This window comes from Puma concolor, chromosome D1 (assembly GCF_028749965.1).
Source record: "Puma concolor isolate L17-30 chromosome D1, mPumCon1.1.hap2, whole genome shotgun sequence".
NCBI lineage: Eukaryota > Metazoa > Chordata > Mammalia > Carnivora > Felidae > Puma > Puma concolor.
In genome coordinates this window covers 88,221,425-88,242,214 of record NC_141676.1, presented here as the reverse complement: position 1 = coordinate 88,242,214, position 20,790 = coordinate 88,221,425, and the positions used below count along the sequence as shown (strand labels likewise).

The following is a 20,790-nucleotide window of genomic DNA, read 5'->3' as shown; positions in this document are numbered from 1 at the left end:
GCAATTCTATGGAAAAACCAAGCAGAAGACATCGTGGGAAATTAGTCAGATGTTCAGCAACACTGCTTAACCCACAGGCTTCCATCTGCTTGTACCCTTCTCTTCCAAACCAAGTACCAGTTGTGTCTGCTCAGTAACCAACTGGCCATTCTCTCTCCCATCTCCTCAAATTGCAAACCACCCACAGCAGCAGCAAAGGTTGCCTCCCTATCAGACCAGAGCAGCGTATGAAAGTTGTTCATTCTCCTCCCTCTTTCCTGATGAATTTTTCATCATTAAAGGGAAAATGTCATTTTGGTGACAGATATTAGTATGATTGGTGTCAGGAATGAATCTTCCTTTCTCTGTCAGCCTTGCTTCATACAATCCTAAGACAATGTTCTGTTAAAAGGCCACTTCCATTTCCAACTCAAGCAGCGTGAGAGAAGGGCAGGCTTCGGCTGTGATGGATGGGCTTAGTCAAGGCTGGAGCTGTGCCAGGAAGTGCAGCTGGAGCCTGACCCTTCCACCACCAGGCAAGCCTGAGAAGGTTTCTGGGAAACCCATGTCTTATTTCTGGCTGAATTCTGTTGGGAACATAATGTTAAAAGGGGGAAACCTGCAGCTCTGTTTGGTGACAAGGTTTTAAGAGATAGAAGATTTGTTATCATCAGTGGCATATAGAGTGATACAAATCCAAACCCTTACATTGGAGAGCTGACCTAGAAATGGAAATTTTTGTTTTCTTTTGGCAAAAATGTAGGCCAGCCTCTCTAGATGTATTTCTAGGGGCAGATCTGAGCCAGCCTCATATGAGCTGGAGGTAATTATATGTTCCCCCTCTATATCATGGCTCATCAGATGCTCTGCATAAAATAACCTTTCAGAACTCATTTGGAGCTCAATTTCCTCATGTGTGAAATAAAGATAATAGTACCTAGTCTATCTCTCTCAATTACTGGAAGGCCAGTTCAATCCAATGACCTCATACTCTGGGCCACGTACTTTGCCAAGCCTTGGAGTGGTACAAAAATGAACAAGAAATAGTGCCTGCCTTCAGAGACCTTAAGTGACTTAAGACAAATATACAATCAAATATATATACAGAGAGAGAGCATGTATGAGCGAGGAAGGGGCAGAGAGAGAGGGAGAGAGAGGATCCCAAGCAAGCTCCAAGCTGTCAGCAAACAGCCTGATGCGGGGCTCCTACCCATGAACCATGAGATCATGACCAGAGCCAAAATCAGCAGCTGGACACTTAACAGACCAACCAGGTGCCCCTGAAGGAAACAGAATTTTAACTGGCCCTTAAACACTGAGTGGGATTTATAAAACTGTGGATAGAAGGGAGGTGAATTCTGGCAAAGCCAAGCAGTAAAGTGTGAGATATTCAGGGAAACTGAGGAGTCACGGGATGATGGATGAGTGTGGAGGTGGGGCCACTGCAGAGACTGAGCCTAGACAGTTGCCTTGGGATACTTCTAAGGGCCTTGACTGCCAAACTTGGGAACTTGAACTATATGTCATAGGCAAGGAAACACTGAAATTTTCTGAACACATAACAAACATTACTGAGCTATGCTTTAGAAAGACAAAGCTACTTCCTGTGTATGGAATTGTTTTTATCAGGAGTTATCTATTTTACCTGATCCAAATCTTATTTGTTATTTGAGAACTATTTTGTATTTTCCTTATTGCAAAATTAATTTCATAGATAAAATAAGCTACCTATGCACGCACTTTAAAAAATGGTGTATATGATGTCCTAATTCAATCTACAAGTGAAATACAGAGAAAATGATTGATAATCAAATAAGTGTAAAATAAATCTTTCGGCACAACAATACCACAGGATGTAATGATGTGTAGATGCCTGTGTCACTATATAGACTCTCCATGAATGTGAAGGCTACAATAGAGATAAAGGGGCATAGAATTGGTGACTTAAATACTATGAGAAGCAATGCCATTGGTCACGTGAACTTTCAAACTGGTGATGTTCAAACTGGTAAACAAATCAAAGCACACTTTTCCCTGAGTTTACAGGTAGTTTCATTTCTGGAGGATTAGGAAGCATTAAAACTTTCAAAAATGTTCTGTTTATATATCAAATGGAATCCATCTTAAGCTTAGATTAAAAAAAAAAAAAAAAAAAAAAAAAAGGTTTCACTCACCTCAGTGCCAGACAGGCATTCAACATCTGTGACTGAATATCCTATGCATTGCTGAGTGTCTAGCCTCCCTGTCCCCCATGCATTAAGTGGCAGGACTGTCTCCACAATTATGGTGACAATCTTTCTTCTCCCAACTTTTGACCACCCCCAAGGAGTCTATCTGGTCTCTGTAAGAAAGCACTGGTTTAGGTAGAAGCAGGGTTGGGGGCAGAGACGTGAGTTAAGATTTAATTAAAATAATAGAGAAAAGAGACAAGGGCAGCCTTAGTGGTAGTGAATTCCAGAAAGGAGGGAAAAAATGCAGGAGACATTCCTACACCTGTGAGATAAGGGATGTAAATATCCGCAGTAAAGTTTAAAGCACTATGCAAATATTGTTGCTGTTAGAGCTAAATGTCATTATATTCACTTCACAGAAAGGAAATCTCAAGCACTAAAATGGTGCAGTGACTTTTCCAAAGACATAGAACAGGTCAGGAATTGCATTAGACACCGGATGCCTCAGACCTACATTTTCACTATAATTACTAATGCAAAGGAGCTTCTACTCAGTGTGGAGAATTATAAGCAGAGAACTGGAGCAGAGCAAATACAAAGATGGAAACACCTTCCGGAAATAGTCAAATTCCAAGTGCTCTATTTAGCACTTCATTATTGTATGGAATGCCTGGAAAACTGGGATTCCAAACAAAGATCAAGATTCTGCCATCCATCCACTTCCATATTTGCTTACACCTCTAAATATTCATCAGTAACATTTAAGACAAAGGAAAGAGATAATTACAAGGAGAGTTTTTTCAAGATATTAAAGGTTAACAGGATTCTTGGCATTTGTGTCCTGTCAATTTCCTTGTAATTATGCTCAATTCCCAGAATTCAGAGTCAGTTGTGGCTGTTAATGCCTAAAGATGGTATCCTTGGAAAATAATTTATAAGATCATTTCTCAAATTTTTCAGGTTCAAACCAAGCACTCTGGCTAATAGTCTGATTATTATTAATGTTATTCTTGCATGGAGTGTGCGAGGAGGTCATAAGTTGGATGTAGGGATTAGAGTGGATTTTTCATGAGTGTGGTGAGCTAGCTTTCCCAAGAGCAAAATGAGTGCACTGAAAATATTTATAATACCTAATTTATATGCTTCTCCTATTTAGGGCTGACAAAAATAAGAACATGCAAAGGGCACCTCAGTTCCTTGGAAGTCTATTGGCCCTTGGAAGAAGGGAAGGGATCTGGTAGAGATGTCTGTGTAGGGGGAGGGACAACCCAAATGGAAGAATTTCATGGAAATTCATGGAAGAATATTGAGACTTCAGAGTCTAGGTGTTTTTGCATGTTTACTCATTCAATCATTTGCCCTACATTGATTTATTATTGCATATATTTTACCTTGCTCTGTGCTAAAATGGAGTGATTCTGAATAAGACACTCTTTTTCTGTTCTCTTGTAATCTTGCACTTTCCCTTTGTAATATGTATTCCACTTGTGATTCATTGATTACCTGTACAATTATTTATAATGTTAGTCTTTGCAGCAAACTGTAACCTTGGGGGCTGGACCCAGAGCGTGCCAGTTTCTGTTGTATCATACCACTTACCCCAGCGTAGACTTGCAGCATAAATGTGAGAAGGGTGCTTTTACCCCAGCAGGGAAATCAGAAACAATCTTTCCAACTAACTTCTGTGAACCTTGTTTGGGGGAAATTTTCTGGAGCATTTCTAGTCTTGGGCCTCCCATATCTCTGGAGTGCTAAGGCCCCAGCTATGTCTCAGGAAATGAAGGTTACTGACAGAGGTTCCCAAATGCAGTTATAGTGAAGCAAATCATGGAGGGCATAAGCTGGGCACACAGGTCTGGGCATTATCTATTGTTTTGGACTATGGTTGCTACAGTTATCTTCTGCTAGCGTGAAAAATAAAGAATTGTATGTAAAACTGATCACTCCCCATCATGCCCTGGAAGGTAGGCTGACATAGGGAAGCACTGAGGTGGAGAAAAAAAAAGACCATGGGACCAGGAGTTTAAAGACACATATTGTAATCCCATTCTTCCAGTTGTGAGAAGGAGGAAGTCAAGGGAGATGAGGGAGGTGCTCAAAGTACATTGGAAAGTAATGCTTGAGGAAATAGGGAGTGCAGGGTAGACTAGGTCTCCTAAGACATTGTTAGGAACAGAAGTCAGGAGTCAGACATGGAGGAAATAGCCAAGGAAGAGGAAGATAAAATCAGAAGGAAGTCCAACTAATTCTGCCCAAAGAAGACTTTCCCTTCGCTCAGGGTTCATTTTTCACAGAAACCATACACACATTTTCTTGCAGCATTTAAAAAATGCTCTTACCAAGTGTAAACAAAAAAATATTCTAGAATGGGTGTGCAGGGGAAAAGGATAAGCAAAATTCCGTTATCTCTAGCAATGTGGACAATAGAATTACTGAGTAGATGGGAAGATGACATTAGAAAGGTCACATCGGGTCACATCCATTCAGATGTCCTGGTTACCTGTTTTGGACAGTAGCAGTTTTGCATGGGAATCCTACTTCAAAGGTTAGAGGTATACATCAGGTACCCCTAACCTAATAAATCAATATAAGTCTGTCACCTATTAATTTATCCCAGACTTCCCTTTGTATTATTTCTGCCTGTATAACCTTTTATACAGGCATGCTTGTCTTTACCCTTACACTACCATCTTTCAATTTCTTGGGGTTACTTTCCTTTTATTTCCAGCCAGAGTTTGGTCATGAAGTCATGTGCACCTTATCCTTACATTTCATGAATACCAAATGTCTTCATCTTCTTGATGTTTCTCCAGTGGAAATCCCTGCCAGAAAATCTTTTACTTTTTGAATTTTTCCCAGATGTACTGGTCACTTAAATTCAACAAATATTTATTAGAAACCTATTATGCACTAAGTACTGTGTTAGGCTTCAGGAGTATAAGAGAGGGAAAGACACAATTTAAATGATTACAAGTATTACTTGTACAATGAGCATTTGCCCTAATCGAATGGAACAGTTAAAGGAAGGTCTTTAGGAGGAAGTTAGAGTTTACAAAGATGAATAGAACTTAGATAAATGTAGTGGCAGTATGCTAGGCAGGAACCCAGCATGTGCAAAAGTCCTGAGTTGAGAAACAGGAGCCTATGAGGGATTAAAAAATAATAAATTAAAATAAAGACTGGTGTGGCTCTCTATAAGGGAAGAAGTGACAGGAGAAAACAGTGAAAACAGAAGCCACTGTCATGAGGTTCTCAGAAACCACATAACAGATTGGGGGCTTTATTCAAATTGCTGCATGAAGCCACTAAAGATTGAATTGGCAGTGTGATATGGTCAGGTTTTCAGGAAAACTTTATATCAGATCTTTAGCTTGAAATAGAACTGAAAAAAATCCATGTGAGAGAGAATCTTACAAATACAGAGAAGAAAATAAAGAGTTTATGATGCCATAGGCCAGGGCTGGGCAGCTGAGGTTGAGAAAACTGGCCAGATATTAAAGATATTTTGATGAAGAAGCCACGAGAAAGACTGATTGAATTATGTGAGAGTTGGCTGTGGTGAGAGAGAAGAGATTGAAGGTGACTCCTGATTTCTGGCTTCAGATACTGGGTGCATGAGGTTCCTTTGTTATTTGTGAGCCACAATAATAGGTATTATCAGTAATATTTGAAGAAATCGTGCACAGTGATTTTGAGTAAAGGTAACATCTCTTTCTTTGTTTCTATTTTTCCCAATATGTTTCATAAAATGTGTGGCTCAACATTTCTCTCTCTCTCTCTCTCTCTCTCTCTCTTTTGGCAAAATATCCTGATATCTGCAGACAGTAATCCACAGTATTATATTCCAAAATGTGTTGTAAGGATCGTAGCTCGGGAACCGCTGGCCATAGCTATTTCCAACGTGTTTTTCCTGTGTCATGAGAAAATAATCATTAGCCACCATTTTTGGCTTCTGCATGACAGGTTTTTAACTGGGTAATTTACAAATACTATCTCATTTAATCCTCACAGCAAATATATGAGGTCGGTGATATTCTTATTTAACAGAGGGGAAAATTGAGGCTTTGGGAGGTAAGAAAATTATCCAAGGTGAAAGTAGCCATTTGAAGAGCTCGGCCTTCAAGCCAAAGCCATTAACCCCGACATCCATGTTCAGCTCACTCCTGATCACTGTTCCTTATTCCACTGCCCATAGTCCAGCATCTTAGAAGCACACTTTAGATGTTTTTCCCTAAACCATGTTGTATTGTATTTGCCCATTTCTCTACACACTCTCAGAACTTTGTGGATGGTTTGAAGCTCATCCATGTCAACTGCAGAGTTAATTACTTAAGGGAACTTCATGACTTCTGCAAACTTGGTAGAGCTCTCTATGAATTCCCTTTGACAGATCATTGATAAAAATATTACATTTGGCTGGTCCCAGCCACAATCCTTTAGAGAATCTAGAATTAATACCTCCCCATATAGAAACATGTCAGTCTATCCTTGATTTGTGCCTTAGTGTTAAGCTAATTCTCCACCTTTGAAAAAGAAGATAGCTTTAGAAGATAGCTCATTACCCATTTTGTTTTTGAAGGTGTCTTTGATCTTGACACCTTGTCAAAACTGTTGTGAAAACCTAGGTAAATTATTTTCACATGTTATTCCTTATTCACATGCACACTCAAAACATTTGCCCGTTCTGTTCTCGCCAGGTTCAAAGCTACCTGGGCACAAACTAAGTCCACTCCTCCAAGCCATTCACAAATTGCTCTGACTTTCACTACCTGTAGCACCATGTGGAGCTTTTGGGTTAACTAGATGAAGAAAGCATACAAAAGGTGTAGGGGAAGCATTTCCTCCCAGGAGGGAAAGCCCACATCGACTCTCAGGAGGAATGAGAGGTTCTAACTGCAGCCTTCATTCCTTCACCGAGAACGTCCCCAAACTCCTAATGATAATGCATATAGATGTGCAGATAAAGTAAAAGTCAGGATGGTGCAGAAGCCTACAGAAGTGTGTTCAATTCTTTCTTGAATTTCTAAGACTGGATAAAATAAAACATAAAGACACTTTGAATGTGGAGATTTTTTTTTTTTTTAACTGAAGATAGTACATGGATGGAGGATGGGGTAGTGTCTTTAGTCTCACTTGACACTGATTGATGTAAAGGAGGAAAAAGGAAGCGGGATGGTTTGTGTATTTAGTTAGACACACAAAGAAGCATAACTTTTGTAAGCAGTGCCAATGCAGGCTTTCCTCAAGCAAGTAGTTCAGAATGTGTTTAGTCTTCTTAAAAATGTGGGGGATGCCTTCCAATCTGCCCACCCTTTCCTTATCCATGCCCCCATATTCCCCTGCTCATGTCCATCTCTGGCTCTCTCCCTCTCTCCACCACCACCCAGTCTCCAGGCCTGGCAAGGCAAACAACGAACAATTTACAAATTGAACTTAGGGTCCTACACCTTTAGACATTTTAGAGTCAGGGGAACCTGGGTGGCTCAGTTGATTAAGCATCTGATTTCAGCTCAGGTCATGATCTCCTGGCTTGTGAGTTTGGGCCCGTCAACTGGCTCCATGCTGGCAGTGTGGACCTGCTTGGGATTCTCTCTCTCTCTCTCTCTCTCTCACTTTATCTCTCTCTCAAAATAAATAAATAAGCTTTAAAAAAGTAAAATGAAAACCTTATTATATTTAAAAAATAGAAATCCTAGGGGTGCCTGGATGGCTCAGTCGGTTGGGCGGCCGACTTCAGCTCAGGTCATGATCTCGCGGTCCGTGAGTTCGAGCCCCGCGTCGGGCTCTGTGCTGACAGCTCAGAGCCTGGAGCCTGTTTCGGATTCTGTGTCTCCCTCTCTCTGACCCTCCCCCGTTCATGCTCTGTCTCTCTCTGTCTCAGAAAAAAAAAATAAGCATTAAAAAAAATTTAAAAAAAATAGAAATCCTAGTATCAATTATTTTTATCCCAATCATTTCCCACTTCTTGAGGAAAGTTAACTCAGCTTGAACACTAACCCATCTGATTGCATGTTTATTTTTAATCCCCATGTTTCACTAGTAAACAGACTTGATGAAACCAGTGAGTGAGAGAGTGAGTGTGTTCATGTGTGTGTTTGATGTAGAAATGTTGTAAATGTGTTATATCAAGGCAAAATAGCATCCCAGAAGTTTAGCCAGAACCACTTTTATAATAAAAAAATATTGATTGATCCCAGGGATAGCAAAGATCACTTCTACCCAATTACACTCCTGCTGCCCCTTCTAAAGCAGTGTGATTCAGGGATTCCTTCACAGCTCTTATTCTTTTATGTACAACTGTTATTATAAAGTGGTCTTTATGACACTTAGAATAATATATGTATAACTTACACGTATGTGTATGTGTACATATACATATATATGAGTGTATATAGAATTTGCTAAGTATCCTAAATGAGTCCTAAGAAACTCAGGAGAGATTGAGACAAAAACACAGCAGAATGAAACTCAAACATGAAGTCCAAGAGAAAAAAAAAAATTACTAACAGAGTGGAAAGAGAGAGAGAGAGAGAGAGAGAAATTAAAAATAAAGAGGAGACAAAGAGAGAGAAAGGAAACGTACAATAAGCTTTACTGTATAGATGGGGAAAAACAGGACCCCAAAAAGTCAAAAGACACAGGATATAAAACTTACTATTCAAGCTGACCTCTAAGACTCTTCCAACCATGATATTCTAATAGTCTAGTCTGAAAAGGATGGCTTAAATATTCTCTTTTATGGCTGGATGCCTAGCATAGACTATGATCTAGACAGCCATGTCCCAGCTAGGCTTTAGGGGAAGATTCCCAAATGGGCAATTAATTTAGATTTAATAGGACAGTTACTGTAAGTTTAAATAAATGCCAGTTAAATATTAACAGCGTATTTATTGAAGATTAACATTGCTGGTTGCATTGTGGGATTTTCTTTTCCTTAAAGAAACCCTTTATCGGAAGAATTTTAATCATCTTGGCTCTGCCGTCAGCTTGCCTTAGATGCAGGGCAGCTCATTTATTACTTTGTTCAATCGTGTTCTGTACTGTGAAGTGCATACCTTGGTTCTGGAGAAAGTAGAAGGACATGAGTAGGAGGGCTATTTCTCTACAGGAGGGATTGATAAGTGGGTATGAAGGATAAAGCGCTTTTGAGGAGAGTGTCGAGAAGCACTCAAACTATAGGCTATGAGAGTTGGAAGGGCCCTTGGAAGTCACCTAATCCAAACTCTTGGAATAGAAGAAAAGCGGAAGTGAACGGAGCACCCTGATGCAGCCAGCAGATGGCATGCTTGATGCAATACCTTGGACCCCTAGCCCTACCCTGAGCTGCCCTCTTGCTCTGGAGTACTTTTAACTTTCAAAAGTGCCCTAGCCCATTTAGATGCATTAGGAGGCATTAGATTTTCAGAAAGTCCCATATATCATAAAGATTTTGGTTCTTCTGACAAGTAAAAATTTGGAAAAAGAAACTAATTTTTTTTTTTTTTTTAAAGCAAGTGAAGTGACTTATCTAAGGTGATCTAATGAAGGCCTGAGTTGAAACTAGAACACAGGTCCTTTGATTTACAAAACCATATTTATAAAATGTCACCTCCAGTGAAAAGTACAATGAATCTATATGTTTTGAGCAAATTTTTGTCTCTTCTGTTACTGATCTTGGTTGGGGAATATGGAGTCAAACCAGTAAAGAAAGTGCAGAGAAAAGGTTAATGAGATAAATGAGTAAAAGGAAATCCTCTGGGGAGAAAAAATTCAAGGGTAGAAACAAGCCAAATTCCTTTGATCTGGGATGTTAACTTCCAAGTTTGGGGCTGGTGAGAGGTTTCTTTCTCTATGAGAAACCCCAACCCGACTCTGGCAGGGCTGCCTCTTGTAAACATTAGAACTGCTGTCTTGGGTCTGTCTATGCACTAGATGGATGTCTACATGGAACCCTCCCTCCCTTCTACAGAGGGAATGAAGCTGGTCCTGAAGCACTGTTCTGGGATGTTAAATGGTAGAAATTAAGAAAGGTAAGGCAGGCACAAGATATTATTATCAAATGACGAGTCTAAGATCTAGACCTGAGAAGGCTTTGATTTCAGTCATCAGGCACACAGGAACAAAGAAGGGTGTAAAGGTTTATGGAAGGAGTGGAAGGAGTGGGGACTGCTCCTTTAAAGATGACATGGAGGGATCTTGTCTTGTCTTCAGGTTCTTTCACTACCTTTCAGTTATATGTGGAAGCAAGACAGATAAAAGTTCCCAGGCTGGGGCACCTGGGTGGCTCAATTAAGCAGCTGACTCTTGATCTTGGCTCAGGTCATGATCTCAGGGTTCATGTGTTTGAAGTCTGCCTCAGGTACTACACTAACAGCTTGGAGACTGCTTGGGATTCTCCCTCCCTCTCTCTCTCTCTTTCTGTTTTTCTTTGCTCCTCCCCTGCTCACACTCTCTCTGTCTCTCAAAATAAATAAACTTAAACAAAAATTCCCAGGAAGAGAAAGCCCTCTTCTCTTTCCCAAACACAGGCCATTTCCCATAGGCCTATATCCTGTGTGCTTTTGTGGAGCATTGAGTTTGAGATACTACGGTGGGAGCTGGAGGGTCATCTTCTTCCTGCCCTGGTTTGAAGGCTAAGCTACTTCCTTTTATGACCACATCTCAGCATGAAGTGTCTGCTCAGTCTCTGTGATGAAACCTCTCAGCATCTGTATGCTCACGGTGCTCACAGGCCTACACTCAGCAGACTGCCCCTGGGTTCTCTGAATGAATATCAGGTCTGGCCCTCCTCTGTCCCTGCCAGTCTTGATGTAGAAGCACGGTGGCTCCCACATTTTAACCCCTGCAGTGTGTGTAATAGGCCTTTGCTGAACTCTCTACATCTACTGTCTTATTTCTTCATCACACCAACACTCTGTGGTAGGCACCATTCTTACCATTATTTTTACAAATGAGATTATTTCCTCAAGTCAAGGTCACACAGCTAATAATGGAGATGATGAGTGTTTGACCTCTGGTCTGTCCAATTCCAAAGCCCATGGTCATTCTTCACTGATGCATTTGTACTGAATAAATTCATAAGTGAATGAACACAGAATGCTGGAAGAGTTAGAGATGTTCAATCACAGCACTTTACACATATCCACATATGAGGGCAATCTGAGAATATAAAAGGCAGCTTCTGCTCATGCTCTTTCTGGTCTTGGGCTGTGTGGCTTCTGTCCTGTCTGCCTACAACGAGGTTCCCACCCACACCACCTGCCTCTTCATCTCCTCACTATTAAGTCCCAGTTTAAAGTCATTTTTGGGGAAATGTTTCCTGATCTTCCAGATTCCACAAGACCCTTCTGTCATATGCATTCTCTATTTCCCCCTCAAAATGCTTATCACAACTGTATCCACTGGTTTGTAAAATTATTTATTTACTATCTGTCTTCTCTGCTGGACAGTGTGATTTATGAAGGTAAGTCTCATGTTGATTTTGTTTTTGTCTCTCTCTCTCTCATCACAGTTTCAATGCCCTGCCTATCCCATAGCTAGTGTAACACTAAATGCCTGTTTGTTGTATAGATGAATTTCTCACTTATGTTTATAAATCCTTGAGATCACCTCTCCCCTCCTAATGTCATTTTAAATTAAGTTCGGGAAACTATGGTCAGTGCCTGGAAATCTGGACAAGCTAATGGGACAAACTGATTCTAAGAGGGAGGTATATTCCAGCTTTTTTCTTTTTTCAATGATTATTTATTTTGAGAGAGAAAAAGAGTGAGAGAGAGGAGTGGTGAGGCATAGAGATAGAGGGACAGAGAGAATTCCAAGCAGGCTCTGCACTGCCAGCACTGAAATCCAGAGTCAGATGCTTAACTGATTGGGCCCCCCCAGGCATCTCCCCCCCCCCCAGTTTGTTTTTCTTAGCACTGAGAACATTCTCAAGGGCTCATAGGGAGCGTGGGGATGAGTTCATGATAACTTCAAAATTCATGAGTGTAAATACAAATAAAACCACTGCCAAACCTAATAACACAAAACTACAAGCAAATCAAAGGCTGGGGCTATGTCTTTCATTCCTGTATCACTAACTCCAAAGTGATTTCAGGTACATAGGAGGAGCTCAAAGTCTACCTGTCCATACTTACTGAATGCACTGAATTCAACTGAATAATTGGATACCCAGAGGTATTCTTGGCAGTAATAGTATCACTTCTTTTGTAGTTCTCTCTCTTGCCCATAGATGAAGCAGCCAAAGGAGATATTTTATTAGTTAGCTCTTAAGCAGTGTCCTTACCTGACAGGTGTAGCAGAAAGCTATATTGGAACAGGAGCCGTGAGTCCTGAGTTCCAGTTCTGATTTACCAGTTATTACCCTTATGTCCCTACAGTAATAACTCCATCCTGGGTTCAACCCTCCACCCTTATGAAATGAGTGGGTTGTACGAAATATCTTCCAAGCTCCCCTCTGACCATATCATTCTATGATTCTGTGACTCCAGGGTCTTATTTTGACCCAAAACCTAGGTTAGGAAAGATTCTGCTCCAAAGACCCCTGGCTTGTGAGATGCTCCCATTTAGGCATCTGGCTTTTTCTTCATTGGTGCTTTGAATTTAATCATTCATTGTGCTCCTCCTTACTTTTCCGTCTACCTACCGATTATTCTTCTGACCATCTTTCCCCTTTATGCACCTCTTAGAAAGTTGTATAGCTTTCAAAGTCCATAGATAGCCTAACCTTTGCCACTTCTTCCTGTTCTCCTTTTCTATCCTCTCTATTCGTGACCCCTTTTTTCTCCTTAGAGGCTTCTTCCCCTCCTTCAAGTTGCTCTTTTGCTCTTTCTGTTGAAATCCTAACATGCTGGACTCTAGCCCAGATGAACAACGATTTTATTTTGATCTTATATTCATATAGGAGGAAAAGAATAGCCTGTATTTTCCAGAGTTCTGCCCATCCTTGTTCCCCTAGAGACATCTCTTTATTCAGATCCACACCACCTTTTCTGATTAAACTTTTCAATATCTACTCGGTGCCACGCCACTGTAACTGCCTTGCATCTTATCTTCCTGCCTGAGCTCCTGTTTGGAATCTCTACCAGGAGAGGGGGGCCTTTAGCCTTTTTAGAGAAGGAGAAGCAGAACTGGCATTTCTTAAGCTAGTGCTCTTCTTTTGGTCTTCCGTGTGTGTGGAATATTCATAGCTCTTTAGCTAGCCCCAGCTTTCTGTAGGTAACATAGAGTGAAACAAAAACAACAGCTGATTTCCCTTTCACTGGGAATTTCCTATTCCAACCTTGCTTTTAGTGTGTAGATGCTGCTGATGCCAGAAGCCTCCCTCTACCCCTGTCTCCTCACCTGCCTGCCAGCTCTTTGGGGCCTGTACTGCAGAGCTCCTGCACTCCCTCTGTTTTGCAGTCATGGGATCATTAAAGGGAGTATGAGCATTTTCGTTTGCTCTGGCAGTGTGTGTGTAGGTGTGTGTGTGTCTGTGAGCTTGAAAAGCATTGTCCTATGGATATTTTTATAACCTGAAGCAATTACAGCTGTCAGCACAGAGACAAGCTGTGACAAGTTGATTTATGTGTACAGCATATGTGTATCCAAGAGGGAAGGGAGGCAGGAGAGGGAGATGGGGGGAAGAAGGTGGAGGTGGGCGCTTGTTAGGATGCTGCTTTCCAGGAGGCAGAAAGGAAGCTGTTTTTATAAAGAACACAAACAATGAAATTGCTCTGACTGTCATCCCTTTTTCATTAACTTGGATATGCTGGGAAAAATAAAATAAATCTAGCCGTTTTTATGAAGCAAGAGACAGGATATAGGATAAGCCACTAAGTGTTGGTTATATTTAGGGATTAGGGGATGGGCAGGGAGTTGACATATGATTTTGATCTTCATCTATTCAAACAACTTCAATAAGGAGTTCGGATGAAATGGATTCTGGCTTGTTAATTGTGCGGGCATCTCTGGTCTTTCACCACTTTCTAAACTTCCATTTTTGAATAAAGTTTGGGCCCCTTGACTCACGGAGAAGGTATGAGGTTGCAAGTGGCTTTTCTATCTCCAACCTGAGGATTACCTGAGCTCTGCTGGGTTTCCTGCCAGATGCTGCAGCTCAGCACCCTCCCTTCACGGTCAGAGACAAAGATGGTTTGACTGTCTTAGATCAATGACATGCAAACTGGTATAAAATGAACATCTTAAAGAGCCCATATGAAGAATTATTTTTCTGCCCAGTCATAATAATGAAGTGGTAGCAGACAAAATGTATTAATAAAGCATCTTCCACCTTAAATGGATTTCTAAGTATTTTCCTGTAGAGTTAATCATGTATGTAGGTCCCTAGGGAAGGCTGGTTGTTGTCATTATCCACATTCCCAGATGCAAAAACTAATGCTCATTTGTACCTACCTGGGAATTAGATGCAAGAGCCAGGACTAGAATTTATTACGAAAGGAATCTTCCCTGCCATTCCCAAGCCTGCAAGGAAATGACTCCATAGCCCAGAATGAATCCCTCTCCCTTCCTCACACTGTAATTATTTCCAGCTGAGGTAGTGAAGATGTGTGTACACAGAAGGGTTGGTAGGGGAGCATGACGGGTGGGTAAAATTGAAAGATGGATATTATTAGAGGTAACTCGTTGGCTTTAGGGGAAGAACAACTCCAAATTCAGCAGACTGTAAGTCAGCAAATACAATCTCACACTTTACTTCTTATAGGGTCTTGCAAGAATGGACTGGTGCAGAGAAAGATTTTCTCTTTTTTATTGTTTCAAAAATATAAGCAACACTCTCCCGCTCTCCATAGATGCATAGATGCCATTTTTTTTTTTTTTTTTTTTGCTTTTGCTCCCCACCCCCCGCCCCGATAGTAAAGTCATTTGTTGCAGGCATAAGTTGACAATTGATTTTTTTTTGGTGCTATATATCAAAGGGTCCCTACTGGCCAAAAGTAGCAGGTGGGTTTCCCTGAGAATTTAATCTCAGGAAAAGTCACCAGAGGAGATGAAGAAAAAAATGGCCCTAATGATGGATTAATTGAGATCTTCAGTGTAAAGTTGCTCAACTTTTAACGGTTGACCAATTTCTGGTTAACTATTAAAAGAAAAAAAAAAAACACATTTGCTCAGTCTGTCTTTGTTACCCTGGAGTATGGATCCTACATCTGCAAACCCTATCTCCATCCCTACCAGTCTAAAGTAGGGTGAGGCAGTATGGTGGGTAAAATGCTTGTTTTAATCTCTGACACATATGTTACCTACATGCAAGTAGTGGTTACAACCTGCAAGGTGTAAGGACTTTTCTGGCACTGGGACACTTACAGTTATAACGTATCAATCATTTTGGTGTTGGCTAGGTGGATTTGGGAAAGAACATCTTTTTCTGTTATTTAACAGCTATTGGAAAACAAAAAAAAAAAACAAAACAAACAAAACAAACAAACAAACAAACAAACAAACAAAAAACAGATTCCTGGTTGTATCTGATAGAAAGTTGAGGGAGAAGAAACAAAGTCACTGTTGGTTGCCTCTTGTCTAAGCCCAGGAAAAATCTGGGTCAGTGTAGAGGGCTTAGATCTGGAAGTCCCTGAGGAGAAAGCATGTTAGCATTACTTAGCACAGCTGTGTGGGTTGGGCTGCTCTGGGCTTCTCCCTAGCTCAGGGGCCAGGCCCAGGAAGGGAAATGCACTGCATTCTTTCATAGCTGGACTTAAGGGAGAAATTTAAATGTAGGTATACAGGGACCCACAGCAGCTAGAGAGAAGTGACAAGAACTGAAGCAAAACCAGTTTTTCCCTGGGTTTCAAGAATTCGAAAAACACACCTCTTAAGATGATTTGAAATCAGCTCTGCAAGATTGTGAAACCCAGGAAACTTGGGAGTCCGCAGTATAAATAAAGCAAGTGGCTCACACTCAATCATGTGAATGAGCACTTTTGCAGGGCTAGCATCTTTTAATGTCGACAAAACAAGAATAAAGAATGTAAGTTAGTGTCAAACTTGACCAAAATTTTGATGCGATTTTGCCACTTTTACACACTAAGAGACTTCTGTGATTTTGCATTTATTTTATATATGGGAGATCTGTTTAGAAAGGTGGTGTTGAGTCTCCGGTGTTGGAAAGTAGCTTCTGGGGGGGGGTGGGGTGCTGGTGGTGTGGGCGACTATTGAATAAAAATGAGATTATTCTAAAGCATCCTCCAACACTCTAAATTTACTCTAAATGCTAATGGAATTAATCTGATAATTTTAAAGGTGCATGCATGCATGCTGCAGGGTTTTCCTTTCCTAGTTAATTAGTTTGTGACCCTTTTTAAGATGTCTTGGGTTTATTAAGATTGTGAGGTAACTTTGCCTTTCTTCTTAATTTGGAAGTGACAGCTCCTCAAGGGGGTAAATGGTTAAACTCCTCGCCTCGGCTGGTGCACTGCCGCGGCGCGGCGCGGTGCGGCGCGGCAGGGGTTAAGGTGGGCGCCCGCGCCCCGAGCCCCGCGCCCGCCCGCCAGGATGAGCGCGCAGTCCGCCCGCTCGCTCGGCGCCGGCCCCGGAGAAAGTGGCGGTCAGTGATGGAGCTGCTGCCATGACAACCCCGGCGGTCGGGGCCCGCGCGCGTCGGGGCTGCTCCCGGGAGGAAGGCGGCGCGGAGGCCGGGGGCGGCCGCTGAGCGTGGCGTCCGCGCGGCTCCGGTGCCGGCTGCGCCTCGTCTTCCCTAGCCAGACAGCCAGCGAGCTAGGGGCCGCCGCGGTGCGCTCCGCCGGGCCGCTCCTGCCTCGGCCGCCGCCGCGGCGACTGCCTCCCCCGAGACTGGCCGAATCGCAGCGGCTGCAGAGCGCATTTCGGCTTGGAGGAAGTTGACCGAGGCGGCTGCCGCAGGATCACCGGGTCCGGATCGCACGAAGCCCGGCGGAGCCGCCTCCAGCGTGCCCCACTTTCCATCTCGGCTATTGTTACGGATTGTTTTTCTCCTGGCGATCTTTCCTTTGAAACTTACAAAGAAAGTGTTGGATTTCCCCTTGTTCGAACTGAGGAATTGCAGACCACCTCTGGGGAGCCGGATCTGACCCACCCCCTGACCCCTTCTGGTACCAAAGTGCTTACTCCACTCCAAAGTGCCATGTCAGAACTGCTCCCGGGAAGAAGGGGCTCTTGAGACGTGCCCACACCTTTGCACCTGCCTTGCGCTTCCCCTTTCTTGGCCGTCTTCCCCGGCCGAAGCAGCCCCGAGGAAGCACCCCGTGGATGTCCTCCGTGGAAATTGGTTATCCGAGGCCGGATTCGGGGGAGGAATATTAGACTTGGAGGAGTCTGCGCGCTTTTCTCCTCTCGCGCCTCTCGGTCGCTGCTAGTTCACTGCTCGGTCCCTGAGCTCGCTCCCTCACCCCACCCACTTCCTGTGCTCGCCTGGGGGGTGTGTGCCTTGCAGCTGCCGGAGTTCTGGGAAGTTGTGGCTGTCGAGGATGGGGGTCTGTGGGTACCTGTTCCTGCCCTGGAAGTGCCTCGTGGTCGTGTCTCTCAGGCTGCTGTTCCTTGTACCCACAGGAGTGCCCGTGCGCAGCGGAGATGCCACCTTCCCCAAAGCTATGGACAACGTGACGGTCCGGCAGGGGGAGAGCGCCACCCTCAGGTAGGGAGCTGTCTTTCTTCTATGAATTAACAATGATTTGTATGGGTTGTGGGGGGAGAGGGGCAGGGGTGCAGGTGTGAGCTCTGGCGCAGCTGGCACGGAGGTCGCTGGTTCCTTGGGCTGCACGATTCATGGATGGGGAGCTGAGTGCTCTGCCCCGGGAACGTGGTGGTGTTAGGGAAACGCTCAGAGGTTGGGGAGATGAGCTGTTTCTCCAAAATTGGCCTCCTTGGCTCAGGACTTGGTAAGCGTGAGGGGCGGCTAAGACAGGGAGTCACTGAAATTGAGGACAGTGGCATGGACACTGTGTGTGCCCGAACCTGGTGGCCATGGTGACTGGGGACCTGGCTGGGGCTCAGCATGAACAGTCATCTCTGAAGTTAATGAGTCCCAAAGGATGAGTCTGGCTCCGTTTGAATGCCTTCACTCTGCCTATGCCATGGGGTGTTGCCAGTGGGCTCCTGTATTCTGGCAGACCTGATGTTTTGTCCTGGGCTTGACTGTGTCTGGGCTTTCCTGGGGTGCCTTCATGCCATGAGCTGGTGGGCAGAAGGACATGCTTTTTCCTGTCGAAATATGGCTTTCTGAGATTGAAGTCCTGGAGATGAGTCTGATTTGTCCATGGAAAACATCATTTACTCTGGTTAGCTGTTCCCTCTTTTTTTTTTTTTTCCCCACTAAAATGGTGTGTGCAAAACTCATCTACTGAAAAGATAGGATATTTCAATGTTGAGTTGGGTCCTGATGGGTTTCTGGGGTTAAGGCTTACAGAAACCGAGGAGGAGAAGAATCTTGGCTATATTTTGTGTAAGATGGGATGAGTCTATGTCCCTGATCACCCTGCCTACTGACTTGTTAACTCAATTTCCAGTGTCTAAGAAATGTATCACTCATGAGAGGGTAACAGAGAATTAGTGATGATAATGGGAAATCTTACTCTTTAGAGAGAGTCAGCATGAGGCAGAAGTTAAGAAGGTTCATATGAAGAATCATTTCTCTGCCTCTCTTTGATTTAATACTCTCTCTTACTTAAAGTTTTCCAAACTGGGCTACTGAGCTGACTCTAAGGCAACATGGCAATATTCCCATGCTTTGCATTCAAAGATTCTTAGAAAGATAATCGTGGTACTGGTGTCCATTGTTTTACCCCTGGTGACTGTTCTTTTAAAATTGCATTGTTTGTGGATGGTACGCTTAAGGGAATATCCACAGGATAGAAAATGTCGAGAAGGGGGCTCTGGCAATACAGAGCTGACTTGTCAGGACATTGCCAAATGAAGTGTGTGATTTAAGGACATATGTAAGGCCTACAAACATCCCGTGCTCCATTGTCTTTGAGGAGCTAACCCCCAAAGCCCCAGTGAACTCCTAGTTACCCATTGGCTCAGAAAACCCACCTCTTCCACTAAGCCCTTCAGCAACTACTTTGGACAAAGGTTAAATATCTAACTGCCTCCCACCCCAGAATTACTGTATCTGCTTTGTCAAGTGATGTCATGGAGCTCTAAAAATGTTGTGATTTCAGTCTGCCTAAAAGAGAAGTGCAAAAATGAAGCCTTAACACAATACGATGATGAATTTAGTGTTCTCTGGATGTTCCCTTTGTCCCTAACCTTAGCTGCAAGGAGTGGTCCCAAAGAGATGAAATAGAGACAGTCTCACATGGAGAACATTTTAGAAACAGATGAGATGGTATTTTCAAGGAGAAGGTGGAAGGTAGTCAGCTCTGTGGAGATTTGGAGATAAAGAAATAGCAAAGGGGCCTTATAGACAATTGTCCCATATTGTAATGGGGATCATTTGAAGGGGGGTTGGATGAGCCAGGATCTGGTCTTCAGAAAGCATCTTCCTAGTCTCATGAGAATTAAGACTCTCTAGAGAGTGGCTGAATTTGGCAGATGTTGAGCCAGGGCATGGGCTTTAGTTAGGAACAGCTTCTACTTAAAATTGCATTATCATGGACTAGCTGCTTCCCTTTCTTTATCTTTCCCTCCATGCCTTTCTTGCTCACTCTGGGCTTACCTGTCCCTTGTCTCTTTCAAGTGCTAATGTTTCTTTGCATTTTCACATCTTCTCTGGTCTTATTTGGGTGTAGAAGGAGGAAGTGGAATATGATGGGGCTTCTTCTCTAGACCCAACACTGCTGTGACATAAAAAGACTCTCTTAGAACATCTCCTGCCATTCTGTGCCAGCCCCTGGGACGAAATGTCTAAGTGACATAAGGAGGAAGACACTTCCAGTGGATGGAGCCTTATAGGGCAGGGATTAGAGGAGCTAGGATGTGACTGACACTGACCCACTGGCTAGGGCCTGATTTAGGATGTGAATCGGGCTGCAGGTGTATCAGATGACCTGCACAAAGGATGCTCATGTTCTGCAGGATAACCTTCATTCTTCCCAGGCTCTTATGCACTAGAACAAGCAAGGTCCGCCATGCTGAGGTGTTCTTTTGTGGAGTTGGAGCCTTTGAACCCTCAAACACAGTCTTTGTAATTTGGTGTGCAAAGAAGCAAATAGGAATTTCAGAATGTATTTTGTTTGCATAAAATTTGCTAAGTTTGCAAACCTGATTCTAGATTGTTGTAGTGCAGTGTCTCAGGGCTCTGGAATTTTGTTTTTTTTTTATTTTTATTTTTTGGAGTTTTTCTTTCTTTTTTGTGTATTTATGTGGATCTTTTCATTTTATTTCCCTCTTTATCTTCTTCCTTCCTTTCTTCCTTCCTTCCTTCCTTCCTTCCTTCCCCTCAATCTCCTTCTCTCTCTCTCTCTCTCTCTCTTTCTCTCTTCTTTTCTTTTTCAGCATGCAACTAAGCTACACAGAATACAACCAGGGAGGCCTGGAGCACCTCCCCTCTGCCCTGGAGAGCAACCGTGTCCACATTGCTGTGGGTGACGCTTGTAGTTTACTTCTCAACCAGCAGAGGACTTTTTGCTCTGATTTCATTTTATTCTTTGTTCTCGCCAGTTTTATTTTTTGAAGATGTCTTCTAGTCCCCAAAGAATGAATGCTTCAGCAGCAGATTCTAATGTGAGGAAACTTTTAAAAATGT

General features: G+C 42.8%; 1 protein-coding gene across 5 annotated transcripts in view; it reads left to right on the top strand.

Annotated features, from left to right (window-relative positions):
• The window catches only part of NTM (neurotrimin), a 949,272-nt gene that overhangs the window by 526,605 nt on the left and 401,877 nt on the right, over positions 1 to 20,790 (top strand). For 2 of the 5 annotated variants that reach the window (XM_086678647.1, XM_086678651.1), the window contains exon 2: positions 17,655 to 17,739. In XM_086678647.1, coding sequence (XP_086534773.1) covers positions 17,655 to 17,739 — 85 coding nt within the window. Of the gene's footprint in view, positions 1 to 16,685; positions 17,740 to 20,790 lie in introns of those variants that run through there. The other 3 variants (XM_086678649.1, XM_086678648.1, XM_086678650.1) reach the window with 2 other exon arrangements.